General features: G+C 41.8%; 1 protein-coding gene across 1 annotated transcript in view; it reads left to right on the forward strand.

Moving 5' to 3' along the window:
* mertka (c-mer proto-oncogene tyrosine kinase a) overlaps positions 1 to 20,881 on the forward strand; it is a 144,055-nt gene that overhangs the window by 30,715 nt on the left and 92,459 nt on the right. The window contains exon 4 of the mRNA XM_041187248.1: positions 2,546 to 2,719. Within this exon, the coding sequence (XP_041043182.1) occupies positions 2,546 to 2,719 (174 nt within the window). The remainder of the gene's footprint in view (positions 1 to 2,545; positions 2,720 to 20,881) is intronic.

Genomic DNA, 20,881 nt, shown 5'->3' on the forward strand with positions numbered 1-20,881 from the left:
ATAGCAGGGGCCCAAGCACTGATCCTTGTGGTACCCCACTAGTCACAGCCTGTCATCCTGAAAATGACCCATTTATTCCTATTATCTGTTTTCTGTCCATTAACCAGTTCTCAACCCATGCCAGTATATTACCCCCAATCCCATGTGCTCTAATTTTGTTTACAAACTTCTTGTGTGGGACCTTATCAAAAGCTTTCTGAAATTTAAATATACCACATCCACTGGTTCACCCTTATCTATTCTGCTAGTTACACCCTCAAAAAAAAACTCCAACGAGTTTGTTAAACATGATTTCCCTTCCATAAATCCATGTTGACTCTGCTCAATCCTACCATTATAATCTAAGTGTCTAGTCATAATATTCTTTGTAAAAGCAAAATACCACGGATGCTGGAAATCTGAAACAAAAACAGAAAATGCTGGAAAAAACTCAGCAGGTCTAGCAGCATCTGTGGAGAGAGAAACAGAGTTAACGTTTCGAGTCCGAGAAGAGTCATACGGATTCAATGTTAACTCTTTCTCTCTCCACAGATGCTGCTAGACCTGCCGAGTTTTTCCAGCATTTTCTGTTTTTGTAAAAAATCAGGAGTGCGTTGGAATACTCTCCATTTGCCTGGATGAGTGTAGCTCTAACAACACCCATGAAGCTTGACGTCATCCAGGACTAAGCAGCCCGCTAGATTGGCACCCTATCCATAAACATTCACTCCTTCCACAGTGGCAGCAGTGTGTACCATCTACAAGATGCACTGCAGGAAGTCGCCAAGGCTCCCCAGACAGCACCTTCCAAATCCAGTACCACGATTATTTTGAAGGACAAGGGCAGCAGATACATGGGAACACCACCACCTGCAAGTTCCCCTCCAAGCCACCCATCATCCTGACTCGGAAATATATCGCCGCTCATTCGTGGTCCCTGGGTCAAAATCCTGGAACTTTCTCCCCAACAGCACTCTGGATGTATCTACAGCAAATGGACTGCAGCAGTTCAAGAAGACAGCTCACCACCTCAAGGGCAATTAGGGATTGGCAATAAATGCTGGCTTAGTCAGTGATGTCCACATCCCATGAATTAATTTTTAAAAAATCACAATTCAGTGGCTCCAATTGCTTGTGTAAGAATACCAGTTGACAGAAGGATTATGCTTTGATTAAGATACCTTTTCCCCACAATTTTCAAATAGACATCTCACTCTTGTCATTCTTTGTGAATGAGTATAGACAGACCTTGACAACCTCCAATACCTTCAACAGCTGTAGAGCTGTACCCCAGCTTGAGTTTGTGCCTTTTGGCATGGGAGAGGAGAGAATTGTAAAATACAAAAATCCTTCATGGCCTTGTCCAGGGTACAGTTGCCTGTATGGCTTGGCATTCTGCTGACATCTCTGGTTCTATGTTCTTATTTTGTAATTTTAATGGACTCCCATGAGTTGTACTGCAGACTTCAGATACAGTTTCATATATCTCAGCTGCAGACATGGTAATCATTGTAGAATCGTAGAATGTCACACTACAGCAGGAAGTTGTTCACTCCATCTAATTTAGCCCCCACCAGCCAGCTTCTTCCTCCCATAAACCTGCAAACTATTTATCAACAACAGCTTAATATAGTGCCTTTTAGGGTGACGAAACATGCCAATGTGCTTCACAAGAGCACTATAAAACTAAGTATGACACCAAGCCATATAAGGAGATATTAGTTCAAATGACCAAAAGCTTGATCAAAGAGAGAGGCTTTGAGGAATGTCTTCAAGAAAGAAAGGAAGGTAGAGAGGTGGAGGGAGGGAATTCCAGAGCTTGGGGCCTAAGCAGCTAAAGACATAGACACCAGTGTTGGAGCCATCATAATTGGGCATGCACAAGAGGCCAGAATTAGAGAAGCTTATCTTCAAGTACATGTCTAATTGCCTTTTGAATGGTCTTGTGTCATCTGATTTCATCCCCTTTCAATCAGCTATGAGAAATTATTTCTCCTGTAGTTCAATTGTCAAATATTTTAATTCTATGACCTACTTGCTAGAGTTGTTTCTCCCAACTTGCTTTATCAAAGCCCTTTTGATTTTGAATACCTCTTTTGTGCCTATTGGAAAAGAATCCCTGCTTCTCCAATCTCTGCACATAACTGAATTCCCTCATCTCTGATATCATCTTGGCAAACCTTCCCCCTACCCTCTCCAAGGTGTCGATATCCTTCCTAAAATGTGTGTAGAATTGGCCTAACCAGTGATTTGTAAAGGTTTGGCATGTTTCCTTGTTTTTGCATGAAATGCACCAATTTACAAAGCCAAGTATCACATACACTTTCTTAACTGCCTTATCAGCTTGCTTTTCCACCTTCAAGGATTTGTAAAATGCAAATGCACAAAAACTTTGTGGATAATAGAGTTAATAGATACATTTTGGGGCACAATTAGTTTATTCCAATGGGCACAGTTAGGGTATGTTATAGATAATAGATATGGTTTTGACTACATTATCCGTAGTATATGCATTTATGGTATCTCATTGTTAATTGATGCCATTTTCAAATGTTGCCACTTGCAGGATTGCCAAGTTTTATTCGAGAACCTGAATCAAAGAACGTCACAAGAAATGCCCCCTTTAATCTCACTTGTGAGGCAGTGGGCCCACCATATCCTGTGCATATTTACTGGTTACAAAATGGCGATAAGATAGAAATGGTTGCAGACAGTTCTCCTTCTGTCCTAACCGTACCAGGTAAGTTGTCTTCGAGAACACCTTTCTATTTCTTGATTAATTTAGTTGGCAGCTATGTCTGATTGGATTCTGTTGCTTTACATAGTCATTTACTGTGAAAGATGCGAATGAGTGAAGTATTTCATTTTACTAAGTACAGTATCATAACCGCCCATTTTGTTACATGAAGATTGTTTTGTGAGCTGTTAACCACATCAAGCTTGATTAACACATTCAAAAAGATAACTGAAGAACTATGTGATTGGCAATGAGAACAATGGTTACAGGAAAAACATAGACTAAAGTGGTTGAATACATCAGAGGGTACAAAGGTTTCTGTGCTGTTGTAGGGAGGGTGATGAGGAATCAACATTTGTGGAGCACAGTGAGTTAGGTATAGCTAGATACATTTTGAAATTATCCTCCACCATTATCATTGAGAATTGAGTGGGGTAGAAAATGAGCGAATGGTAGACTGCATTACATCTAGGCATTGGAAATTGGATGCATGATGTACACCATGGTCTCTTCTCATCCTCAAGTCTTTTTTTGTGTTCTTAATGTGGCCTCTTCCCAGTAATTAATGTGCAGATTTTATAAAGGCAGCGTTCATGACACAAACCTTGGATGTAAACTTGGGTGGGACATATGCCCCCAACGTGAAAGTTGGATGAACCTTTTGAGAACCTTTATATGAACCGACCAGGATCACAACTGCTTTATCAATATTTACAAAAGTAATTTCAATACGTTTTTGTGGAAAGAAATTAAAGAAGTATTCACACTTTTAGTCACAAGTGCTTAGTTTCTATCGAGGTTTCTTTTTAAATCATATTTAAAAATAAATTTCTTCCCTTTTTGAGTTCTCTCACACTGAGTCCTTATTAATGCCCTGGATGGAAAATATTTATTGGTGCACTTCTGTAACAATCCTTTAAAGAGGGTTAAATGCACAGCCTTGGTGAACTTTGTACTGGAGTTTTCATCCCTGTGGAAAATGCCCTAGTCTACACTTAAGGCTCCAACAAAAATCGTCTGTTTTTCATCAGCTTTCTGTTCTCTGGGGAAAAAAAGAACTTAACCAGCTGTCAAAAAACAAGTTCAGAAAATTGATTTATTTCCCTGACCTCCAGTATAGTCCTGAGAGAGTGCTGCACAATCAGAGGGGTAGACTTTCAAATGAGATATTAAACCGAGGCCATGTCTGCCTCCTTTTGTAGACGTGAAAGATTCCATGGCATTATTTCAAAAAGTCAACAGAGGGTTATCCCTGGTGTCTTGGTCAATATGGAGCCCTGAACCAACACCTAAAAACACATTATCTGGTCATTATTACATTGCTGTTTGTGGGATCTTGATGTGTGCTGCTGCGTCTCTCCTAAGACAACAGTGACTAAACTTCAAAAATACTTCATTGGCTGTAAGCATTTCTAAAGCTATGGTAAACAAGGAGGTTTCTGGGACGCTATGAGTTAAACATAGATAATAAAGAGGTACTTGAAAGGGTGGCTGCACTTAAAGTCAATGAGTCACCTTGTTTGGATGGGATGCATCTTAAGCTGATGAGAGAAGTTAGGGTTGAAATTGTGCAAGTGCTGACTTCAATCGTCCAATCCTGCTTGAGTGCAAGGCTGCTGTCAGAGGACTGGAGGATTGTAAATATTACATCTTTGTTCAAAAAAAGTTGAGAAAAATAAACCAGTCAGTTTCATGTTGAGTTCAAATATGCTAGCATGATCATAGGATGGTTACAGCACAGAAGGAAGCCATTTGACCTATCCTTGTTTTCTGCAAGAGCACCTTGGCTAGTCCCATCCCCTGTCTTTTTGCTGTAGCCCTGCAATATTCTTCTCTTCAGGTGCTTATCCACTTCCCTTTTGAAAGTCACGATTGGATCTGCCACCAACACACACTCAGGCAGTGCATTCCAGATCTTAACCACTCGCTGTGTAAAAAATGGTTTTCCTTTCCTCTCCATTGGTTTTTTGCCAACCACCTCAAATTGTTGTTCTCGGTTCTTGGCCTTTCTGCCAATGGGAACACTTTCTCTCTATCCACTCTTGTCTACACCTTCCATGATTTTGAAAATTTCTATCAAGTCTCCTTTCCTCTAAGGAAAACAACCCACCTTCTCCAAAATATCCACATAACTGAAGCCCCTCATCTCTGGAACTATTCTTGTAACTCTTTTCTGCATGCTGTCTAAAATGTTCACATCCCAGTTTACCAGTTTGTGCCCAGTGCTGTCCACAATACTCCAGTCAAGGCTGGACCAGTGTTTATGCATGTTTATCATATTTCCTTGCTGTTGTACTCTATACCCATTACTTTTGTAATGCCCAGAGAGCTTTGTCATTTTAATCATTTTCTCAACCTACCCTACCACCTTCAATTATTTGTGCCTGTATATCCCCAGGTCTCTCTATTCCTGCACCTCATTGAGAATTGTACCCTTTATTTTGTATTGCCTGTCTTCATTCTTTCTATCAGAATGTATCACTTCACACTTTTCTGTATTAAATTTCATCTCGTTACATGCCTGCCCAGTTTACCAGCCTCTCTCTGTCCAAGTGACAGTGAATTTTCTCTCACTTTATTTTTTCAAAAAGCTTTGCCACCACTGAGTTTAAACTGACTGGCCTTTATTTGTTGGAAAAGCTTTTAGGGACATTAGCCCAAGAGAAAATTAACATCTACTTGGACAAACGTGGACTTACAAACCAGAGCAAGTACGGATCTGATGAGGGAAAATCGTGTTTGACTAACGTGATATGATTATTTTGATGAAGTAACAATGGGTGAATGCGGACAATGCAGTTGATTGTATATATGGCATCCAAAAAATGTTAGATAAAGTACCATATTTTAGACTTGTTAGCACAATTGAAGCCCACGGGATTAAAGGCAGGGTAGCAGAATGGATAAAAAATGGGCTGAGATAGAATGGAGAGTTGCACTAAATGGGTTTTTGTTTTGAACTGGAGGGAGAGAAAAAGTCACATTTCCCAAAGTTCAATACTAGTACCACTATTTTTATGTACATTAATGACTTGGACTTGGGGTGGTGGAGTGGGGTGTGGGGGTGGGGTGAGGGGAGGGGTGGTCACAGGGCATAATTTCAAAATTTGCAGATGACATGAAACTTGCAAGTGTAACAAACTGGGTGGAAGATAGTAATCAACTCATAGAGGAGGAATGAATGAGTACGACCTGCCACCTCCAGAGTTGGGTATGGAGGCAGGCAAATGCTGGGGTGGGCTGGTTAGAAATCCAATCGTGCCACCTCCATAGCCAGCTGCATAATATTCACTCTGGGCAGACCTCAGGACCCATGTGGAGATGAAAAAAATTAAACTTCTAACAATCACTCATACTACCACTTGATACAGAACAAAACTCTCATTTATGCAACCCGTTCAAAGATTTTAAATCCCCTCAAGTAGTCAGTCTGTTATAAAACAAACAAGCTTCAATTCAAGTAAGCACATCAAAGACAGGTAATCTTGTGATAGCCTCTTTAAGCTGTCAATTAAATTCAGAACCTCCTGTTGAGATGAGCATTCATAATGGGCTCAGCTGCAATAACAGCCCCTGGGAAATGTCATCAATGAAGTCTATTGAAACTGCAGGAACACATGGTAATGTTTTCTAAGCCAAACCAGGTCAGTCAATGAACTCTAGCATGTGTTTTTTTTTACAAACTAATAGCTGCAGCTTGGTTCTTTTCATGTTTAAAGGGCTGGGGATTTAAATAACTTCTGATCGTGACAATTAACCAACCTTCAAGAGTGTTTACATCTCCTCCGTAAAATTGAGACTCCCACATCGCAGATTAAAACCCATGGAACAGCAGAAAATATGATCTGTTTGAACTCAGCAGTAACTTGAAATGGCCCTGCTGAATTCGGGTTTCCCACCTGTGTGATTCACACCCTGCACCTCCACACCCTCCTCCTCCTGTCAGCAAAAGTTTTCATCTGCTGAAGATGAGAGTGGGACCCCCCTTTTCGGTCCTGCCCACCATTTTTAAAGGCCTCCAGAGCTGGCCCGAAATTTGTGGAAGTAGGGCCCTAATCCTTAATTAGATTATAAGTAGCTGTGGCCCAAGCATTGATCCTTGCTGTACTCCACTAACAACAGCCTGCCAACTTGAAACTGATCTATTTATTCTCACTCTCTTTTCTGCTCCTTAACGAATCCTTGCTAATATATTATCCCCAACACCAACTTGTTCAATACCCTTCACGTGGCGGCTTACTGAATCCTTTTGAAGGTCCACATCCATGGCTCCCATTTATCTGCTCTGCTAGTTACATACTTAAAAATCTCGAGTAGATTTATCAAGTACAATTTCACCATCATTTGATTTTTTTTAAGTGCCCTATTACTGCTCCCTTAATAATAGATTCCAACACTTTCCTGACAGTTGATGCCAGGTTTATCTGGCTTGTAGCTCCCTGTTTTCTTTCTTTCTTCCTCCTTTTTAGCATAGCAGTGTTACATTTGCTACTTCCAATCCACAGGGACTATTCCAGGACATTGGAGAATCACAACCACTGCATCCAGTATCTCTGCAGCCACCTCTTTTAGAGCCCTAGAATGAAAGCCATCAGGGCCATGGGAGTTGTTAGCTTTTAATCCATAAATTTCTTCAGTACTTTTTCTTTACTAATATTTTAAGTTCCTCACTCTCACGAGACTCTTGGTTCTGCTTTGTTTCTGGAATGTTTTGTATCTTCTGTGGTGAAGATAAACACATCATATTTGTTTAACATTTCTGCCATTTCCTTAAACCAAACATAATTTATCCCGTCAAAGCCATATTTACTTTTGCTTTCCTCTCCCTTTTTACATACTTGTAAGAAACTCCTTACAATTTGCTTGTATAATTCTTGCTAGTTCACTACCATATTTAATGTTTTAAGGGGAGGCGGTGGTATTGCCACTAGATTGGTAATCTAGAGACCCCGGGTAATGCTTTCGGGACCCAGGTTCGAATCCTACCACGGCAGATGGTGGAATTTGAATTCAATAAAAAAAATCTGGAATTAAAAGACTAATGACCGTGAAACCATTGTTGATTATTGTAAAAACCCATTTGGTTCACTAATGTCCTTTAGGGAAGGAAATCTGCTTTCCTTACCTGATCTGGCTTACATGTGACTCCAGACCCACAGCAATGTGATTGACTCTTAAATGCCCTCTGAACAAGGGCAATTAGGGATGGGCAATAAATGCTGGCCTAGGCAGCGACGCCCACATTCCATGAACGAATAAAGAAAAAAAAAACTTCTGTCAATTTTTTTTTGAAATCCTTTGGTTTCTAAACTCCCAGTCCTCAGGCTAACTACTACTCTAGGTAATGTTGTAAACCTCTGCTTTTAATCTTGTACTATTTTTAACCTCTTTAGCCACAGATGGGTCGCATTTCGTGTGGAGCATTGTTTTTTCAATGGGATGTTTGTTGAAAATTGTAAAATGTTTCTTTAAATGTTCGCTGTTACTTGTCTACTGTCATAACTTTTAATATAAATTCCCAATCCACCTTAACCAACTTGCCCCTCATACCTGTGTATTTGGCTTTATGTAAGTTAAATACTCTAGTTTTGCTCAGGCGGGAAAATAAAGGCTCTCCTGGATCCGGCAAACCTTCGCCTGGATGTAGCTGCCGACTTTCAGTTGAAGATGAAAATTTGAATAATAATGAGGCATGCAGCCTCATGATATTTAAAGTGCCAATATTCCACAGCAGAGCGGCATGATCACTTGCCCACCTTGGTCAAAACCAGAAAGGACGATTTGGAGGCTTGGATCAGAAACCCGATTTCTTTTTTACAGCTTTAAACCCCCAACCCACTCCTCCCCTCAACCCAAACCTGCCAGGTTATTTTTTTGGTTAAAATTCCCCCTAGCCCTCTGCAGGATTAACACCAAATGCACCAAAAATGTTAAAGAAATTGTAACTTTCTTTTGGAAAAAAGGATTGGGTTCTCCTTTTAAAAAGCTTCAAACTAAAAATGTGTGTTAAATGTTACATGAAGCACTGGCTTGTAATGGCTAAAGAGCTGGATTTAGGAACAGCTGCCCTGTCATTATCATGCATTGTAATTATGTGGTGATCCTGTTTGTATGTGTTCAGTGGGACTAAACATTATTGATGACTTTCTGAGTAAATAAAGCTCGCCGTTTGTAGCAAATCCCTCAATGCACTGAATGACTTTCTATTTTCAGTCCTTAAAATAGCCTTTGCTTTTAAAGTTGGTTGAACTTTATATCCATCAAGTGTAAGAAGGATCTTATTGCTGCAAAGTGTTGTGCCTTTTTGCTAAATTTAGTGTCCAGCACTAATGCAAAATGAAACTCCCCATGACCTGCTTCACTTCCTCTGACCCAGAGTTCTTCCCTTCCTGAGGCACTATTGACACCCACAACCCTGTGGTAAGGGTGAAATTGCCTATGAGCACTGAGTTAAGGAGAGTCACAACCTGTATGGTTTTCAACTAGAGACTGGTTGAAGAGTGGGTGGGGTGGGGGAAGACTGTTGGTGTCTAATTAGAAAAAATGAAAATAAGATAAAGATCCAGTTTTCCTAAAGGGCCTTTTAAAAATGGCTGTGTACATTTTTAAAAAAAAAGTCTATGAAACTGTCCACCTGCTTAAGTACAAAATGGGCCTGTGTTCATGTGTGTGTAGGTAAGTGCACATGTGCACTTTTCTTGTTTCAGTCACTGGCGAGCAGTTCAGCAGCCTAAGCGCATGTTATTTTTTAATATCTAACCCCCCACCTGGTTTTTGACTGAGGGAAAAGCTAGTCACTCTTGAATTATGGGCAGTTTTGTGTGTGGGCTCATGGCCTTTAAGTTGAGACTGCTGAAACTCTTGTTGTAGCAAATCATTCCCTGGTGTCTGAGGCCTCCGTCCTATGGCACACTATTGGATTTGGGCTCAGGGCACAAAGATGAAAAATCACTATTTTATCACCTGTTGTCTTTATGTTATATTGTTTTCAGGTTCTTTAATTTTCTTTTATTAATTGATGGAAGATTACATTTGGGTTTATCATGAAACCAACTTTACAATCGGAAGCATAAACAGAAAATTCTGGATACACTCAGCAGGTCTGGCAGCATCTGTGCAGAGAGAAACAGAATTTTCCCAAGCCCGCAGAAGTGGCTTTGGAGACAGGGAGGGGTGGAGTGAGGAAATTTGGAAAGTTGCTCATTGGGTTGGCTCCCAAACATGTTCCTGCCTCCATGTTAACTGTGTCTCCTCCTTCACTAGATACTTTTTTGTCCTACCCCTGATGTGACAGGTTTGCAAAACTTTTACCTGATCCCTTGGTTGTGAGATCACTTAATTAGCTGCTGATACTACTTTTGCTGCTTAGCATGTGTTGTAGCTTCCCCAGGTTGGTACCTCAGTTTCGGATATGCCCGATGCTTTTCCCAGCATGTTCTTCGACACTCATTGAGCCAAAGTTGATCGCCAGGCTTGATGGTGTTGGAGGACTGAGGGATATTGTCGACCATTTTGGGTATTACTGGTAAGTCAAGTTCAATTTATAGAAAGTGCAGACTTCCAATGGATGTTGGCTTTTGCTTTGAACATGTTCTTACAGATGGGGAAGGAGTCCAAGTCGTAATAAGGACATCACTTTTTAACTCCTTAAAAATAAGGGCAGCATCTCCCACAAGCTAAATAAAGTACATTAGGACTGCTTCAGAGTGTCAGCATAGACTCTGGGCTGAAGGCTGACTTGAAGTTTTGAATGCAGTCAGTTGAACAGACTGACACTACATTTGAGTCATGCCCAATACAGCTTTTTTTGTGCTAGTCCTATTGTGTTCTCTTTGCAATGCAGCTCTGTTTTGAAGCTCATATACAGTAGGCAGTGCGGTTGAACTCTGATCTCACATGTGCTTTTGACTTGAGGCCCATCAAGGAAACTGCAGTCATCTGGGACAGGAGAAGATGATTGCAGGAAGACTGAAGGCATCAGCTTGATTGAAAACAGATGACCAACGTGCAGAACACGTACTTGTGCTGTCTGCATTTTAGAATTTAAGCCGAGTATTGAAATCTGGAAATAAGGCAGTGAAATACAAAACATTGAGAAAAACAAATCTGAATATTGCTGAAAATAGAGACATGTTGCCAAAGCTTTTCGATTGCACTCAACAGGACAAATGCTGGAATGCCAGAAATTTGGCATTCTTTTATCTGTCCTGATGAGTGCAAGACAGAAAGCTTCGGCAACATGTCTCTCTTTTCAGCAATGTTCATAAATAAATTTAAAACAATGAAACAGAAATTGCTGAAAAAACAAGGGTGAGTCCACAGCACCTGTCATTCTTTGATCACAAAACATCTAGCAATTTGTGGAGGAGAGAGGCCGTGAGTTCCGATTTTCCCCAAATTGTTGGATGATTTACACCATTCTACTGTTAGCTTTGCTTAAACTGAAAATATTGCCATCTTACCACGAACATCCCTATTTGTCTGTCATGAAATTTTTGGAGTTACAATGTTAATTTTTTTTTAATTCATTCATGGAATGTGGACGTTGCTGGCTTAGCCAGCATTTATTGCCATCCCTAGTGGCCCTTGGTGGTGAGTTGCCTTCTTGAACTGCCACAGTCCATGTGGTGTAGGCACTCCCACAGTGCTGTTAGGAAGGAAATTCCAGGATTTTGACTCAGTGACAGTGAAGGAACAGCGATATATTTTCAAGTCAGGATGGCTTGCAGGGGCACTTCCAGGAGGTGGTGTTCCCATGTGTATGCTCCCCTTGTCCTTCTAGATAGTCGTGGCCTTGGGTTTGGAAGATGCTGCCGAAGGAGCCTTGGTGAGTTCCTGCAATGCATCTTGTAGATGGTACGCACTGCTGCCACTGTGTATTGGTGATGGAGTGAATGTTGTAGATGGGGGTGCCATTCGAGTGAGCTGCTTTGTCCTGGACGGTGTTGAGCTTCCTGACTTGTTGGAGCTGCATTCATCCAGGCAAGTGGGGAGTATTCCATCACACTCCTGACCTGTGCCTTGTAGATGGTGGACAGGCTTTGGGGAGTCAGGAGGTGAGTTTCTCACCACAGGATCCTAGCCTCTGACTTGCTCTTGTAGCCACAGTATTACAAATTAATCTTACTGCAGCCATTTAGGACTGGTACTTCATGTCATAAGAACCCTTTTGATGACTTGATTTATGATCCTGAAATGGCATTCAACCTTGAAAGCCCTTAAATGGAGCAATACGAACATATAAATTAGGAGCAGGAGTAGAACACTTGGCCCCTTGAGCCTGCTCTGCCATTCAATAAGATCATGGCTGATCTGAATGTAACCGTAACCCCACGTTCCTGCCCATCCCCAATAACCATAAGACATAGGCGCAGAAATTGGGCTATTTGGCCCATCGAGTCTGCTCCTCCATTCAATCATGGCTGATAAGTTTCTCAAATAACCTGGGGATAATAAATAAAACATCCCCGTATTCATCAAGAATCTATCTATCTCTGCCTTAAAAGTAATCATAGACTCTGCTTCCACTGCTTTTTGAGGAAGAGTGTTCCAAAGACTCCCAACCCTCTGAGTGAAAAAATTTCTTCTATTCTGTCTTAAATGAGCCACCCCTTATTTTTAAACAGTGACCCCCAGTTCTAGATTCTCCCACAAGAGGAAACATCCTCTCCACATCCACCCTGTCAAGACCCCTCAGGATCTTAAAGGTTTCAATTAAGTCATCTCTCAACTCCTCTAAATTCCAGTGAAACTCTACAGTATCATTCCTGCAGTTAGCAAATTATTCCTAGCAGTTGATTAAATGTTTAATATTTAAATTTTATTCTTACTTTTATGTCTTTTTTTTCTTTTAACCTACTTTCTCTTGTTCCATCTCTCTCTCTCTCCCCCCCTCCCTCCCTCTCTCTTTCTCTCATATTCACCCTATTTGCTTCTCCATTGTTAACTTTCTTTCTCCATCCTTAAAATTAATTTGTTAGTTCCCAGAAGCTCTTGTTACTTCACTCCACTCTTCTCTTGCAGAGACGCAGTTCCACGAGATTGGTCTTGGCTCCACTGGGGAGGCACCTGCCAGGATGACAACATGTCTAATCCCCTGCCACATAGTCCACTAGTGCTTATTAGTGCCGTGCAGCCAAGTGGGCCAGACTGGCCCGGTCCATGCCGACTTGCTGTCTTTCACAACAGGGCCCTCAGGGCTTAGGGCTACGTGAGGTTGATTACCATAGTCAGCAGCCTTCCTTCCACCTCCCAAGCTGTAGCCCCTGGGAATACACTGGGAGAATGAGGTTCGGTAAATGAGCACATAAGCCAGGTTGCTAAGCATTATTATTGTTAAATATTATACACGGTGGAATTGATGTGTTGGATGCATTTATTTTTTCTGTATTTGTTAATTGTGAAGAGAGGCTAGGAAGGCCATAGAGATGGGCATTTTTCAGGAGTGTGGGACTGTTGGTGTATTGGGGGTGGAGGGATGGCTTGCATGAAGTGCTCTAGGTGTGTTGGTCTCTAGCAGTTCTAGCAGCTTGGGCACTGGTGTTTGATGCTGCTTCAGCTGTTCCTCCTCTTAGTGCTATTGTTTTTTTCCTCTGCTCCCTGCTGTCCCAGTAGTGGTAAGAGTTCATCCCTTGTTATTGGAAAGTTAGGTAGCACATAGCTGCTTATTGAGTCAATGCTGTAACTGCAAAACTTTCCTGAATGGTCCTGGCAGTGAAAGTGTTGTTTGAGGATACCAACTGCCTGCTCAATGTTTCTGGTGGCCGCATGCTCCTGTTGTAATTCAGATTTGCAGTTGTGCCCGGCTTCCTGACTGGATTCATTATCCATGTATGTAAGCAATAGCCCTTGTTGCCCAGTAACCAGCCCAGAAACGAACCTTGTGACCTAGTTGGAATTAAACACGGAGAACTGGCACAGTTTCATTGCACTATCAACGTTGTCCCGAAACAGGGAACAGACTAGCAGTGCTGCAGTGTCGTAAACAAGCTGGGCATTGAGTGAGTCAAATCTGTTTCAGTTTGGAGAAATGCCAGGTTGATGTTTGGGCAGCATGCAAGGCAACAAGGGCAAAAAATACAGAACCTCAGACCCTGGGAAAGCCTTATAGTAATTAATGCAAAGTCCAATACTGTTTGCTTTGTCCATTTGGAAAGTAGTATTGATGTACTTCTTAGTGTAAAAAGCTTTGGCCACCACCCTCCAATGGAGAGCAGCAAGCTAGGAGATGTTACTGATGTCACCTGCTGGGGCCTGGAAGCAACCTATTTCATTAAAAACTAAGGGCCGTAATGACCTTGACAGCCACAGGGCAATGTTGCCATATCCTGGTTTGCTGCTGAAGTAGTGATGTAGTTCAGTGACAGCCTCCTAGGTGACGCAGTAGCATCTCCTGCAGTTTCTGCTCAGTGAAGTTCAGGTGAGAAGAGCTGCCGGAAGACCTCCTGCGGGTATTGTCTCCTGTCCACATCATCCTCTTTTTTTTTTCCCCTCCACCTCCCCACACCTCGCACATTCCGCTCTCTCCTTTGTTGCTCCGCCTTGTCTTTCAGACCCAGCAGATTATCCCAAGACGGCAAGCAGTCCAGCACCAGAAAAATGTTGTTAGCAGAAGTCTGAATTCAGGCGAGACTTAAAAAAAAAAAGCCACCCAGACACCTCGCAGCCGCCGAACGGACAAACCAACATGTTTAGAATAAATAGGCCCTTTAAATAAAGCCAGGATTTGTTTGAGTGAGTGTATTATGGGGTGAGCCAAACACTGAAATAGAGCAGTTTCACAAAAGGGCCCTACAAGTGTAGGACCAAGTGTAATAACCTTACTTAACTATTAAAATGACTGCATTTAATCCTTCCAGTGCCCAGTCCAGCATGGTGAACAATGTGCCTCGAGCACTGAATGAATGCGTGCATATCATGCATCAGCTGGGCGGTTGGACAGCAGTCTTGTGCACTACTCAACGCCCTAAAGATGTTGACTCTTTGTTGGTACAAGAGGATAGGACAGAACTTCGGGAAGAAAAATAGAAAGAAGAGCTGGGGCTCCAGAGCAAATTATAGAAATAATGATCCGACCAAAAAGAGGTCCAAATAGACCTAGTGTTGCAGTAAACCCTCCTGTTACATTAAGCTCAGCTAGGCAAGCCAGTTATGGAGTGGGAAAATTCTACATGCTGGTGCAAGAAAATCCAGGAAAACCGTGCATCTGCACAATCCAAAGGTTAATAACAACTTGAAGATGCCAAACATTCAGCCCAGTCGTCTGCTTGCAATCCTGCATTTTTTCACACCAATGTTTAGCCAATTTTATAGCCCTTTCAGATGCTTTCCTGTCATCTGAAGCTGACACTGTATTGGTAACAGTGGTGGTTTTTATTTGATATGTGTGCATCAGTTGTATATTACGTTATTCTGGTATCTCCTTGGACAGAAGTTGTGTTGTCTTGTTCCCCATTCCCTCTACGTTTTGTCCTCATTTAGTCATGACTCAGCAGATAGTGTACTCACCTTTGCATTACAAGATTCTAGGTTCCAGTCCCATTCCAGGGCTTGAACACAAAAATCAAGGCTGTCTCTCCACTGCAGTACTAAAGGAGCACTACATTGTCAGAGGTCCTGTCTTTCGATGAGATGTTAAACTGAGGCCCCATCTGCTGCCTGATGTTTGTATAAGGTCCCACAGCAAGATTTTGAGGGAGAGCAGGGAATTTATCTTCTGTGTCCTGGGCAATATTTACCCCTCAATCAACATCACAAAAACAGATGATCTGGTTATTATCACATTGTTATTTGTGTGGGTTTGCTGTATGCAAATTGGCTGCCGCATTTCCTACATTACAAAAGTGACTACACTTCAAAACATATTTCATTGGCTTTGATACACCCATTGGTTGTGGAAAGCGACATATAAAGGCATGTCTTTCTTTCTGTACATGCATCCTCGAGAGGCTTGCTGTTGAATCTTCCACAGTGAAGCTTCCAGGTTATACCCCATAAGTGGAACTAACAGCAGAATTTGCCCAATCACGTCTTCTCTGAAATTTCCCTCCCCTTATTGTTTAATGATGACCATAAAACCATTGTCGAATGTCGTAAAAACCCACCTGGTTCACTAATGCTCTTTAGGGAAGGAATCTGCTGTCCTTAGCTGGCCTGGCCTTCACATGACTCCAGGCCACAGCAATGTGGTTGGCTCTTAAATGCCTTCTGAACAAGGGCAATTAGGGGTGGACAATAAATGTTGGCCTAATTAGCGACGCCCACATCCCATGAATGAATAAAAAAAAACCTGCTGCACCATGTTGACAATATGTACAGGTCTCACAGTGTGTTATCTCTGTCCACAATTGTGTCACAAGCTTCTCTAGTCTCTGGGTTAAAGGGCCATCCTGCAGACCTTGAAACTAATGGCCTTGCTGACTGCAATCAAGTCTCAATATATTGTTCAATTTACTATTTTATTTAGAAGAATGAGCATAACTGTGGCTTATCAAACCTTAGAAATTAAATAGTCTTCCAAGGCCCAATATTGTAAAGTAATTAACCAGGTTGTAAACTGGACAATGGAATAAGCAGAATACAAGTCGGTCCGGAAAAGCTTCTCATCACTTGTAGCAGTTTAAGGTGAACCTAATATGCCAGACAAAGCTTCCATTTTTAGTTCTTTCAGACCAGTTTCCCCAAATACCTTCATACTCACAGTCAGCAGGTTATCAGAACCGTAGAACCATAGAAAAGTTACAGCACAGAAGGAGGCCATTCAACCCATCTTGTCCATGCCAGCCCGAGGACACCCAGGTGCCCTTTACAATCCCACCTTCCTGCACTCAGCAGCTTACTGTGCTTCAGGTGCAGATCCAGGCACTTTTTAAAAGAGTTTAAAGCTTCTGCCTCTACCACTGACTCGGGCAGCGAATTCCAGACGCCCACTACCCTTTGCGTAAAAAAAGTTCTTCCTCATGTCCCCCGACTATACCTTCTGCCACTTATCTTGAATCTATATACCCTGGTTCTAGAATTCTCTGCCAAGGGAAACAATTTTATCCTGTCCACTCTATCTATTCCCCTCATAATTTTGTACACCTCAATCAAGTCACCTTTCAGCCGCCTTTGTTCTAAGGAAAATAACCCCAACCTATCCAATCTCTCCTCATAGCTACACTTTTCTAACCCTGGCAACATTCTTGTAAACCTCCTCTGCACTCTCTCCAGAGCAATTACGTCCTTCCTGTAATGTGGTGACCAGGACTACACACACTACTCCAGTTGTGGCCTCATCAGTGTTTGATACAATTCCAACATTATATCCTTGCTTTTACATTCTATACCTCTGCCAATGAAGGAGAGCATTCCATATGCCTTCTTCACAACCTTGTCTACTTGAACTGCTGCCTTCAGGGACTTGTGTACTTGTACGCCAAGATCTCTCACGTCATCTACCCCTCTTAGTATATTCCCATTTATTGTGTAATCCCTGTAAATGTTTGACCTCCTTAAATGTATGATCTCACACTTCTCTATGTTAAAATCCATCTGCCACTTTATGCTCACTCCACCAACCCATCTATATCGTTTTGGAGATAATGACTATCCTCTACACTATCCACTACTCAGCCAATCTTTATGTCATCTGCAAATTTCCCAATCATGCCCCACTTTTTTTTTACTTGTATGATTGGGGAAGCAGTTATAGTTTGATGTCATGGTTGACGATACATTCAACGGCTTCAGCTGATGCAGTGTGAATGGTTGCGATACCATCAGGAATGGATCTCTCAGGTTAGACCATCGCCCACCTCCTGCTGCACCATGTTGACAATATGTACAGGGCTCACAGTGTGTTATCTCTGTCCACAATCGTGTCACAAGCTTCTCGAGTCTCTGGGCTAAAGGGCCATCCTGAATTGAACAATGTATTGAGACTTGATTGCAGTCAGCAAGGCCATTAGTTTCAAGGTCTGCAGGATGGCCCTTTAACCCAGAGACTAGAGAAGCTTGTGACACGATTGTGGACAGAAATAACACACTGTGAGCCCTGTACATATTGTCAACATGGTGCAGCAGGATGTGGGCGATGGTCTAACCTGGATGGCTGTAGTCACAATTTGTTGCACTTGTGGAACAAGTACCCACATCTTCCCTGGCCTGTCCTCAAGTGGCTGAAGGTTGCCCAGGTTTTCCGTGGAAGGTTGAAATCTGGCACTTCACCACCTGGGTCAGTTACCATCTTGTGTGTTGGTGGTGTTTGCTGCCAACCAGAAGGCATGCCATTGAGAGGTGGAGCTGTCGTCCGTTTGCAGGGTGTGGAAACGCTCACTGGGGACTATGGGATTTCAGATGAGTGCGTGGGGTTTTTTGGGGTCCAAGATGGGAGTGCTTCATTAGCTGTCAGCCAGTGGTGATCTCTGAGGAGAATGTTTTCCCTGTAGACATGACAAAGCTCAATATGTTCTCCCACAGGAAGCCACTCAAGCTGTGTTGGTCTCAACATCCTGGAAATAATCTTCATGGCTTCCCAGAGGTGAATATCTACCACTTTTGTGTGGCTATTCCTGAGCCAGATTGTGCAGCAGTACCCGACTGAAGGAACATCACTGGGGGGAAAAAAATGATTCTTCATTTAGTACAAATCATTAAACCTGCTGAAAACTCTGACATTTTGTTTATTTCTTTAATTCCAGTCTCCCGATAACTCCAGGCTTATAACAGTGTTGCCTTTGTGTTTAAATCAGCCTTCCAATTCCCCACTCCACCACAGCAAAGGTCATGTTTCAACTCTGTTATATAGCTAGTGAACTGCTGATTACTGGCAGAAATGTGATGACAAAGAACCCCATTCACACTCTGCCCACGACCTACCTATCTGAACTCTTTCTCCCTCAAAAGTATTTGGTGCCATGTAAATTTACTCTACTGACATAACGATTTGAAACAAAAGATCTGCTCCATGGCATTTTCGCTTACCACGACAGGTTTTCAAAGATGCGCTGCTGAGCAAGAAAAATACAAGCTTTTGGAGATACCTTAAATGCGCTGCATTAATGTAGATTCAGTTTAGTCAAAGCTACGTTTAAGTATAGGTTTCACATTTTGAATTGAGAAAGGAAAGTTGATGAGAAGCTGCTTTGATAACTGAAGATAAATGTGTTTAATTGCAATGCTCACTCAGACTTGAATGGTGAAGAGATGACCTTGGCAGCTAGTATTGAGCTGCTGGCCCTCCGCTTGGAGCAGAATGCATAAAAGATATTCTATTTGAGATTAAACTTGTTTAAAACATAAGTTTTTTACTCTTCTTCATTTCGCTGAAGCTTTTCTTAAAGCTTTGGAGGAGGACAAAGTGCGGCCAGTTTTACACAACTGTTAATGAAGTAGTCATCTCTTGAGGGCTTGGGCATAGTTACTGAAAATGTAGTTGGAAATTTAAGCTTTTGTGCTGTATATAGCTTTTACTCAATTAGAGGTAATGCTAAACTTAATATTTTTGTAACTGAAAATGCTGCCTGCAGTCCAATTGTACCCTAAAACTGCCTGTCGTGCAAAATAAATTCTATCTACTTTTGATTGGTTCCTGAGACATTTGATCCAACGGGAAAATAAACATTTCCTTCACTGTCTCTCAGCACATTACTCATGATAGCTTGGCAAATTCCACCTCTAATCTCTCTTCATATGTATAACTTGACTTGCATCGTATCCTGATGTACATCATATGCAATGCACATGGCATTTACTAATGTTGCATTATTTTTTAAACCATGTGAGCCTTCAGAATGGTCCCTAGGGTTTTGATAGCCTGTGCTTTATGAGTTGCAAAGGATTTGTCCTGTGTTTAGCTAATGTTTATCCAATTTGATTCGCCACTGTACAGCAGATTTCTGAGCCTGAAATTCATTTGAGTTGCTGCTGTAGCTTCACCATGCACGAAAACCTTGTTTATACTTGGGGAGTCTTCTGCTGCAGTTCCAGAGGAGATTCTGACAGCAGAACAGGAGCAGCTCTGAGGAAGTTCCCAGCCAGTCATTCAGATGTTTGCTGATCACTGTGACTCTGAGATCCTCGGGTACGATCATCTTAACTAGCAAGTCCAACAATGCTGATAGATGCCTGCTAAGCGTTTGATACCACAGACCAAATAGATTGCTGCACAAAGTTGAATACTGTGCCACCCCGCCCCCCCCCCCCCGACCATTGGTGATCCCTTGCCATGTCAGCGCCACTCTATTTACAACCATCCTTCACTTTTATCTGGTTTATCTATTTGCGAGTCCACCTCAGAAGTTTACCTGCCCCTATTCTGTGAGTTCCTACTTTGTGGATTAAGTACTTGTGCAGTATGGTATCTAGAGCCTTGCTGAAATGTAATAAATCACATCCACAGAATTTGCACCGCTAGCCAGGCCTTTCATTTCTTTAGTGAACTTCAATAAATTTGAGCATTGCTGAAAAAAGACACGTTGTCAAAGCTTTTCATCTTGCACTCACCTGGGCCTGTCTTCAGCAATACTCCAGTCGTTTCGTAGTACAGAACTTTACAATAAATCAGTCCGGCATGACCTCCCACCCATAATTCTATATTATCCAAGTGTACAATATTCCCGTCTTCAACCGAAAGTGGATGTAAGGTTCACAGGCCTGTAGTTCCCCAGGCATCTTATCTCCTCTTTAAAGATGGGTGTTATCTCAGTTACTTTCCAATATTTTGACTATACCTCCATTTCAATGATTCCATGAGGATAGTATGAAAAATATGACCAGCTTTGTTGGCAACTTCTTCAAGTACTTTGGAATGAAATCCATGCAGTCTTGGTGCCTTTGCCCTCCTTTTAACTTCCTCATCTTATCTGACATTCTTATTTCTTTTAATATTTCCTGAACTTTGAGGGAAGTGATTCTTCACTCCTGACACTTAAGTGTTTTAATATTTTGTTGCCGTCACCTAACATAATCATTTTTTATGGTTCTGCTGCATCAGTAAGTGCCATACTCTGTAACAGTGCCTAACTCCTGTATCATTTTTGCTTCTATCATTATTTTACCATTTTCTAGATATGCTATGTTTTCTCCTCTGCCCTGTCCTTATTATTTTTATATTAGTACTGATTATATAGGTGGAGCTGTGTCCCATTTTGAGTTTCTCTCTGTCCGAGACCCTTTCCCAGAGTT

The sequence above is a fragment of the Carcharodon carcharias genome, chromosome 5 (genome assembly GCF_017639515.1).
Source record: "Carcharodon carcharias isolate sCarCar2 chromosome 5, sCarCar2.pri, whole genome shotgun sequence".
NCBI lineage: Eukaryota > Metazoa > Chordata > Chondrichthyes > Lamniformes > Lamnidae > Carcharodon > Carcharodon carcharias.